Raw genomic sequence first — 8,392 nt, 5'->3', positions numbered from 1 at the left:
TGAGGGTGATAGAATAGTCGTTGTAGCCAGTGGTAGGTTTTTCCGGCCTGAAATGAGCCCCTCGTTCGTGCGCCTCTAAGGCCACTTGGGATAAGAGCGTCTCGAGAATCACCATCTGCCAGGTACTACCCAGTTCCGGCTGAAGTAAGACGTTTCAGTACAAAAGTCCATCACTCAACTGTAAATTTTCCCAGTGACGCAGCATTCGAGGACATCAGGGGGCAGAGCATCTCTCTCTTGCTGACAGGACAATCGCTTAGAAGACACCCACTGCCTGAGTAGAGCCAGTTCTTTGTCCTCCTGCTGTATTCGGACCCATTCATCCCGAGACTATCCCAAGAGATAGGCTCGAGTTGTTGCCTGAGTTGTTGCCTGTGTTTGTTCCAACAAGGCTGCCACCATCCTGGCAGGGTCTCGGAAAACCGGAACCTCCTCACCTTCCAAATCCTCATCCCAATTGTGCCTAGGCTTCCCATAGTTCACTCGAGACAGGGCATCAGCATGGGTATTCTCTGCTCCTCTTTTATAGGTGATTTTGTAGCGGAACTTTGCCATCTGGGCAACCCAATGCTGCTCCAGCGCCCCAATGGGCTAGAGGATTGTTATCTGTGCGCACATGGACTTCAGATATGGACAGGTACTCAGCGAACTTCTCTCTCATGGCCCACACCAACGCCAACAGCTCCAGTTTAAAAGAACTATAGTTGTCTGGGTTCCTCTCAGAATCATGTAGAGACTGGCTAGCATAAGCGATCACTCACTCTTTTCCTTTCTGGGAAAAGTCCAATCTGTGTGCAGAATAAATGGCTGCGTGAAATCGGAATAGGCCAACACAGTTGCCTCTGTCAGAGTCAGTTTCAGGGTTTGGAATGCTTCCTCCTGTCTTTCACCCCATTGCACGACTCGGTCCTTTGCACTTGCTGGCACCCCCTTTAACAGCTCCAGCAGCGGATTGACGATGCAGGTGAAATTCTTGACGAAACTCCTGAAATATCCTGTGAGTCCCAGAAAAGCTTGCATGTCTTTCACGGTCTTTGGGGTTGGCCAATCCTGTACCACAACAATCTTTTCTTGAGATGGCCTCACTCCTTCTGCAGAAACGACATGCCCCAGGTACTCGATTTGAGTACGGAACACATGACACTTCTGAGGCTTCACTTTTAGCCAATGTTGTTGTAGGCGGCTCAGCACGTGTTCCAGCCTCTGAAGTTGTCCTTCAAACGAGGGAGCAAAAACGATGATGTCTTCCAGATAAACTAGGGTGGCGTCGAAGTTCAGATCCCCTAGGCATCTTTCCATGAGCCACTGAAACGTGCCTGGAGCGTTAGTGTTACGGTGTGGGAAATAAAGGAGGAACCTGGAGGTGGACCCTCTGGATCACGGCTCCAGAGCCCCCGAGGGCGAGCTGACCAGGTGAAACCCACCCCCTATACAGGGAGCGTTAGGAGCAGGCCCCCGAGGGATGGAACCGTAACAGCCGGAGCCAAAGGGACGACCAGGGCTAGAAATATGAGAGTCTGTGGCGAGGAGGGACAGAGTCCAGGCGCACAGAGGGACTGCCGGAACTAGGGAGAAATAGAGACAAGCAGAACCGGGAGCATTAGCGGCAGACGGAGGCTGGTGACTGTGGGCGAGAGAGGAAGGAAAGCCAGGTACGGACAACACACAGAGAGGCAGAACGGATAGCAAAGGGTAACGGACCAGAGAGGCACTAAGGACAAGACAGACACTGGGCATGGCAGGTGGAGCCACGGAGCAGAGAAGCTACCGGAGGCAGCGCAAAGAGAACAGCAGGATAGCGCAGAGGATACAGGGACCTGAGAGGAGCGGAAACGCTAGCGCAGGAACAGCGTCACCGCAGAAGATAATCAGGCATCTTACCTGACAAGACGCCTTGCTGAAATAGCCGGTGGGCGCCGCCATGTTGTGGGCGGAGCCACAGCGTCACTGCTCCCAGAGGTCCGAGCGACAAGGGAATAGACCGGCGCAGGCGCGCAGGAACGACGACGTGAAGTCCGGATGTCTGGAGCGGGGACGCGACGTGGAGCAGGAGCGCGCCGGGAGGCGTGCAGGAGAGCAGCGGGGCCGCGCTGGTAAGTATGGCCCGTAGGGGGCATGACACCGGTAGGGGGCATGACAGTTAGCTAGGCCAAATGGCATCCGGTCAATCTAGAACAATCCCATGGGGAGTATGAAGGCTGTCTTAGCTCGGTCTTGTTCAGACATAGGCACTTACCAATAGCCACTCGCGAGGTCCAAAGTGGAGAAGTATTTAGCGCTCCCAAAAGCAGAAAGGGACTCCTCAATCCGTGGCAGCGGGTACGAGTCTCGCATTGTACACGCGTTGAGCTTGCGATAGTCTACACAGAAACGTAATGTTCCATCTTTCTTTCGTACCAACACAATGGGGGCAGCCCAGGGGCTCTGACTTTCTCGGATCACCCCTTTCTGAAGCATCTGGGACAGCATTCCCTTCACCTCCTGGTACATTTGAGGGGGGATCTGGTGGTAACGTTCTCTCATGGGTGCAGCGTTTCCAGTGGGTATCTCATGAGTGATCACCGTGGTGCATCCAAAATCATCTTCGTGTTCTGCAAACACATCTTGATATTTCCCTAACAAGGCCTCCACCTGCTGTATTTGCTGAGGCGTGAGGTCGGTCAGCTCGGCTCTCATTTCTTCTAAAATCCGGCGACCCTCTTCCAAATGTCACGGGTCAGGTGATAACATTGTGTCCACGGAAATATGTAGAAAAAGCTACTGACCAAAGACAGGGATCGCCACATAAATTGTAAATTTTATTAATTGCAGAAAGACAACACCATTAAAAACATTTAAAAGGTCATGAAATGACACATGAAAGACACTGCAAGCCCACAATAGAGCTGACAAAGCTCACCCCATACAAAAAAGAGCTAATGGATAGGCTCAACAGTACTATGCAATAACTAAGCAATCATGTCTACAAGGTAAAACACAGGGTACCTCAAAAAAGGCATATAATGTTAATAAACATTGAAATACCCACAGAGCACGAATAAAGAGATTTAGAACGCAATTGCAGAGGCATGATTACCAAAGTACATCTTAATAAGGAGCCATAATCATATTTAGGGACAAAGCGCAACAATAGATACAGCACAATTTCAACAACCTGTGAGATACATAGCGGCTGTAATAAAGCCAAGGTGGTTAGAAATACCCACAACACCCAGGTTGAAAACTGCCAGTGCAGACCCAGAGTAACAGCGCTCACATGAAGGGGGAGCTTGTGGAGTGCACAGAATCTATATTGTTTAATGCACTCCCCATATGCATACTCTATATAGTATAATGCACCCCTCATTGGCAGACTTTATATTGTATAATGCACCCATCATAGGCACACTCTATAATGCACCCCCATAGGCAGACTCTATATAATATAATGTACCCCCATAGAATAATGCTTCCTCCTCAAGGCAGATTCAATACTGTATAATGCACTCCCCATAGGCAGACTATATTGTATAATGCACCCATCATAGGCAGACTATATTATAATAAAATCTCCATAGGCAGACTCTATTTAGTATAATGCACCCCCAATAGGCAGACTCTATATAATGTAATGAACACCTCATAGGCAGACTCTACATTATAATGTACCCCCATAGGCAGACTCTATATACTATGATGCACCCCCATAGGCAGACCCTATAGTATAATGCACCCCCATAGGCAGAATCTATATACACTTCTATAATGCACCCCCCATGGGCAGACTCTATAGTATAATGCACCCCAGATAGACAGACTTTATAGTATAATGCATCCTCTATAGGTAGACTCTATAGTATAATGTACCCCCCATAGGCAGACTCTATAGTATAATGTATCCCCATAGCTAGACTAGAGTTTACCTTTGAGGGTGCATTATACTATATAGTATAATGCACCCCACATAGGCAGACTATAGTATAATGCATCCCTCTTAGGTAGATTCTATATAGTATAATGTATCCCCAATAAGTAGACTCTATAGTACAGGGTGGGCCATGTATATGGATCCACCTAAATAAAATGGGAATGGTTGGTGGTATGAACTTCCTGTTTGTGGCACATTAGTATATGGGAGGGGGGAACTTTTCAAGACGGGTGGTGACCATTGCGGCCATTTTGAAATCAGCCATTTTGGATCCAACCTTATTTTTTCCAATGGGAAGAGAGTCAAGTGACACATCAAAACTTACTGAGAATATCACAAGATAAACAATGGTGTGCTTGGTTTTAACGTAACTTTATTCTTTCATTAGTTATTTACAAGTTTTTTTTTGTTTACAGCCATTGACATTTTGCAGAGGTTAAGACGTGAGGAGCCGATAGAAATTGTGTTGATGTCTGGTGAACGCAGTGCCCAGGTCATTGCAGCAGATTTCAATGCAAGACACCCTACTCAAGAAAACTGTCACATTGCCATTTTATTTAGGTGTATCCATATAAATGGCCCACCCAAAAAATCTGCCTCATCACTGAACATAATGTTCTGTGTAAACTGAGGGTCCTGTTCCAACTTTTGTTTTGCTCATTCTGCAAATTCAGCTCGCCGATCTGGGTCATCTTCATTGAGATGCTGCAGCAACTGGATTTTGTAAGGGTGACATTTGTGAGTAGCTAATATCCGCCAAAGGGATGTTCAACTGATGCCAGATCGGCACACTGAATTTACAGAATGGGCAAAACAAAAATTGGAACAGGACCCTCAGTTTACACCCCTATAGGCAGACTCTATAGTATAATGTACTCCCATAGGCAGACTCTATATTGTATAATGCACTCACCATATGCACACTCTACAGTATATAGTATAATGCACCCCTCATAGGTAGACTTTAAATTGTATAATGCACCCATCATAGGCACTCTATAGTATACTGCACCCCCCAATAGGGAGACTCTATAAAGTAAAATGCACCCCCATAGTATAATGCTTCCCCCTCAAGGCAGACTCAATATTGTATAATGCACTCCCCATAGGCAGACTCTATAGTATAATACACTCTTCATAGGCAGACTCTATTTAGTATAATGCACCCCCAATAGACAGATTCTATATACTATAATGTACCCCAATAGACAGACTCTATATACTATAATGAATGGAGCCGAGGTGCACAGTCCCATGGATAATGAATGGAGCGGAGGTGCACAGTCCTATAGACAATGAATGGAGCAGAGGTGCATAATTATTATTATTATTATTTATTGTTATAGCGCCATTTATTCCATGGCGCTTTACATGTGAGGAGGGGTATACATAATAAAAACAAGTACAATAATGTTAAACAATACAAGTCATAACTGGTACAGGAGGAGAGATGACCCTGCCCGCGAAGGCTCACAATCTACAAGGGATGGGTGATAATACAGTAGGCGAGGGTAGAGCTGGTCGTGCAGCGGTTTGGTCGATCGGTGGTTACTGCAGGCTATAAGCTTGTCGGAAGAGGTGGGTCTTCAGGCTCTTTTTGAAGGTTTCGATGGTAGGTGAGAGTCTGATACGTTGTGGTAGAGAGTTCCAGATTAGGGGTGATGCGCGAGAGAAATCTTGTTTGCGATTGTGGGAAGAGGAGATAAGAGGGGAGTAGAGAAGGAGATCTTGTGATGGTCGGAGGTTGCGTGCAGGAAAGTACCGGGAGACTAGGTCACAGATGTATGGAGGACTCAGGTTGTGGATGGCTTTGTATGTCATGGTTAGGGTTTTGTACTGGAGTCTCTGGGCAATGGGGAGCCAGTGAAGGGATTGACAGAGGGGAGAAGCTGGGGAATAGCGGGGGGACAGGTGGATTAGTCGGGCAGCAGAGTTTAGAATAGATTGGAGGGGTGCGAGAGTGTTCGAGGGGAGGCCACAGAGCAGGAGGTTGCAGTAGTCAAGGCGAGAGATAATGTGGGCATGGACTAGGGTTTTTGCAGATTTTTGGTTGAGGAATGAACGGATTCGTGAAATATTTTTGAGTTGAAGTCGGCAGGAAGTGGAAAGGGCTTGGATATGTGGTTTGAAAGAGAGATCAGCATCAAGGATTACCCCGAGGCAGGGAGCTTGTGGGACTGGAGAGAGTGGGCAGCCATTTACTTTAATGGATAGGTTCGTTGGGGGGGTCACGTGAGATGGGGGAAAGATGATGAATTCTGTTTTGTCCATGTTAAGTTTCAGAAATCTAGCGGAGAAGAAGGATGAAATAGTGGACAGACATAATCCCATAGACACTGAATGGGGCGAAAGTGCACAGTCCAGTAGATAATGAATGGAGCAGAGGTGGATAGTCCCATTGACAATGAATGGGGTGGAACTGCACAGTCTCATAGGCAATGAATGGAGCAGCAATGCACAGTCCCATAGATAATAAATTCAGTGGGGGGTGTACAGTTCCATAGACAATTAATGAGGTGGAGGTGCACAGTCCCATAGATAATGAATGGAGCAGAGGTGTACAGTACCATAGACAATGAATGGAGTGGAGGTGCACAGTCCCATAGATAATGAGTGGAGCAGAGATGTACAGTCCCATAGACAATGAATGGAGTGGAGATGTACAGTGCCATAGACAATGAATGGAGCAGAGGTGAGTATACTCGACTTCTGCTTCTTTCACATGGGATCTGCAGAGCAACATTCTCCAGATCAGTGAGGGTCATGGCAGTCGGACACCCAGTGATTAGTAATTTATCCCCTGTCCTTTCAGTCTTGAAAAAACCCTGTAAGGTACAGCCTAATTCATGAGTAGTGTTGAGCATTCCGATACCGCAAGTATCGGGTATCGGCCGATACTTGCTGTATCGGAATTCCGATACCGACTTCCGATATTTTTTCAATATCGGAATTCGGCATCGGAATCGGAAGTTCAGTTGATTGACGGCCTGACGTCATCATGATGTGCGGTGTGTGCGCATCATGATGCGCCGTCATTTCGGGCCTTCCGGGGGTCTCTGCCGGCCTGCCGGGGGGCTGTGCCGGCCTGCCGGGGGGCTGTGTGGACTGCCCGGGGTCTGTACCGGCCTGCCGGGGGGCTGTGCCGGCCTGCCGGTGGTCTGTGCACCCTGTGGGGGTCTGTACCGGCCTGCCGGGGGGCTGTGCCGGCCTGCCGGTGGTCTGTGCACCCTGTGGGGGTCTGTACCGGCCTGCCGGGGGGCTGTGCCGGCCTGCCGGTGGTCTGTGCACCCTGTGGGGGTCTGTACCGGCCTGCCGGGGGGCTGTGCTGATATCCGGGGGTCTGTGCAAGCATCGTCCGATGGGACTACAAGTCCCATCTGGCAATGCCTGCTACCATGACAGTGATTGACACATTAGCCAATGATAGGACAGTAGTAGTCCCATCATCCGGCTAATGTGTTAAATGTTAAAAAAAAAAAATACTACATACATACTACATGCTACATACATACTACATGCTACATACATACTACATATATACTACATACATACTACATACATGCTACATACATGCTGCATGCTACATACATACTACATACATACTACATACATACTACATGCATGCTACATGCATGCTACATACATACATGCATGCTACATACATACTACATGCATGCTACATACATACTACATGCTACATACATACCACATACATACTACATACATACTACATACTACATATATACTGCATGCATGCTACATACATACTACATGCTACATACATACCACATACATGCTACATACATACTACATATATACTACATACATACTACATGCATACTACATGCATACTACATACATACTACATGCATGCTACATACATACTACATGCATGCTACATACATACTACATGCTACATACATACCACATACATACTACATACATACTACATACTACATATATACTACATGCATGCTACATACATACTACATGCTACATACATACTACATGCTACATACATACCACATACATACTACATACATACTACATACATACTACATGCTACATACATACTACATATATACTACATGCATGCTACATACATACTACATGCTACATACATACCACATACATACCACATACATGCTACATACATACTACATGCATACTACATGCATACTACATACATACTACATGCATACTACATACATACTACATGCTACATACATACCACATACATACTACATACATACTACATACATACTACATGCTACATACATACTACATATATACTACATGCATGCTACATACATACTACATGCTACATACATACCACATACATACCACATACATGCTACATACATACTACATGCATACTACATACATACTACATGCTACATACATACCACATACATACTACATACATACTACATACATACTACATACATACTACATGCTACATACATACTACATATATACTACATG

General features: G+C 46.3%; 1 protein-coding gene across 1 annotated transcript; it reads right to left on the bottom strand.

Annotated features, from left to right (window-relative positions):
* Nucleotides 1-753: 753 nt before the first annotated feature.
* LOC141083393 (uncharacterized) lies at nucleotides 754-1,299 on the bottom strand. The gene has a single exon (XM_073567619.1). It carries the CDS (start codon nucleotides 1,297-1,299, stop codon nucleotides 754-756), a length of 546 nt encoding a protein of 181 aa, XP_073423720.1.
* Nucleotides 1,300-8,392: the final 7,093 nt, after the last annotated feature.

The sequence above is a fragment of the Dendrobates tinctorius genome, unplaced genomic scaffold (genome assembly GCF_039654945.1).
Source record: "Dendrobates tinctorius isolate UK_male_01 unplaced genomic scaffold, ASM3965494v1 ptg000004l, whole genome shotgun sequence".
NCBI lineage: Eukaryota > Metazoa > Chordata > Amphibia > Anura > Dendrobatidae > Dendrobates > Dendrobates tinctorius.
This window is presented reverse-complemented; position numbering and strand designations above follow the sequence as displayed.

Coding starts and splice junctions, on each gene's coding strand:
- LOC141083393 (XM_073567619.1), bottom strand. CDS start 1,299: ATGGAAAGATGCCTAGGGGATCTGAACTTCGACGCCACCCTAGTTTAT.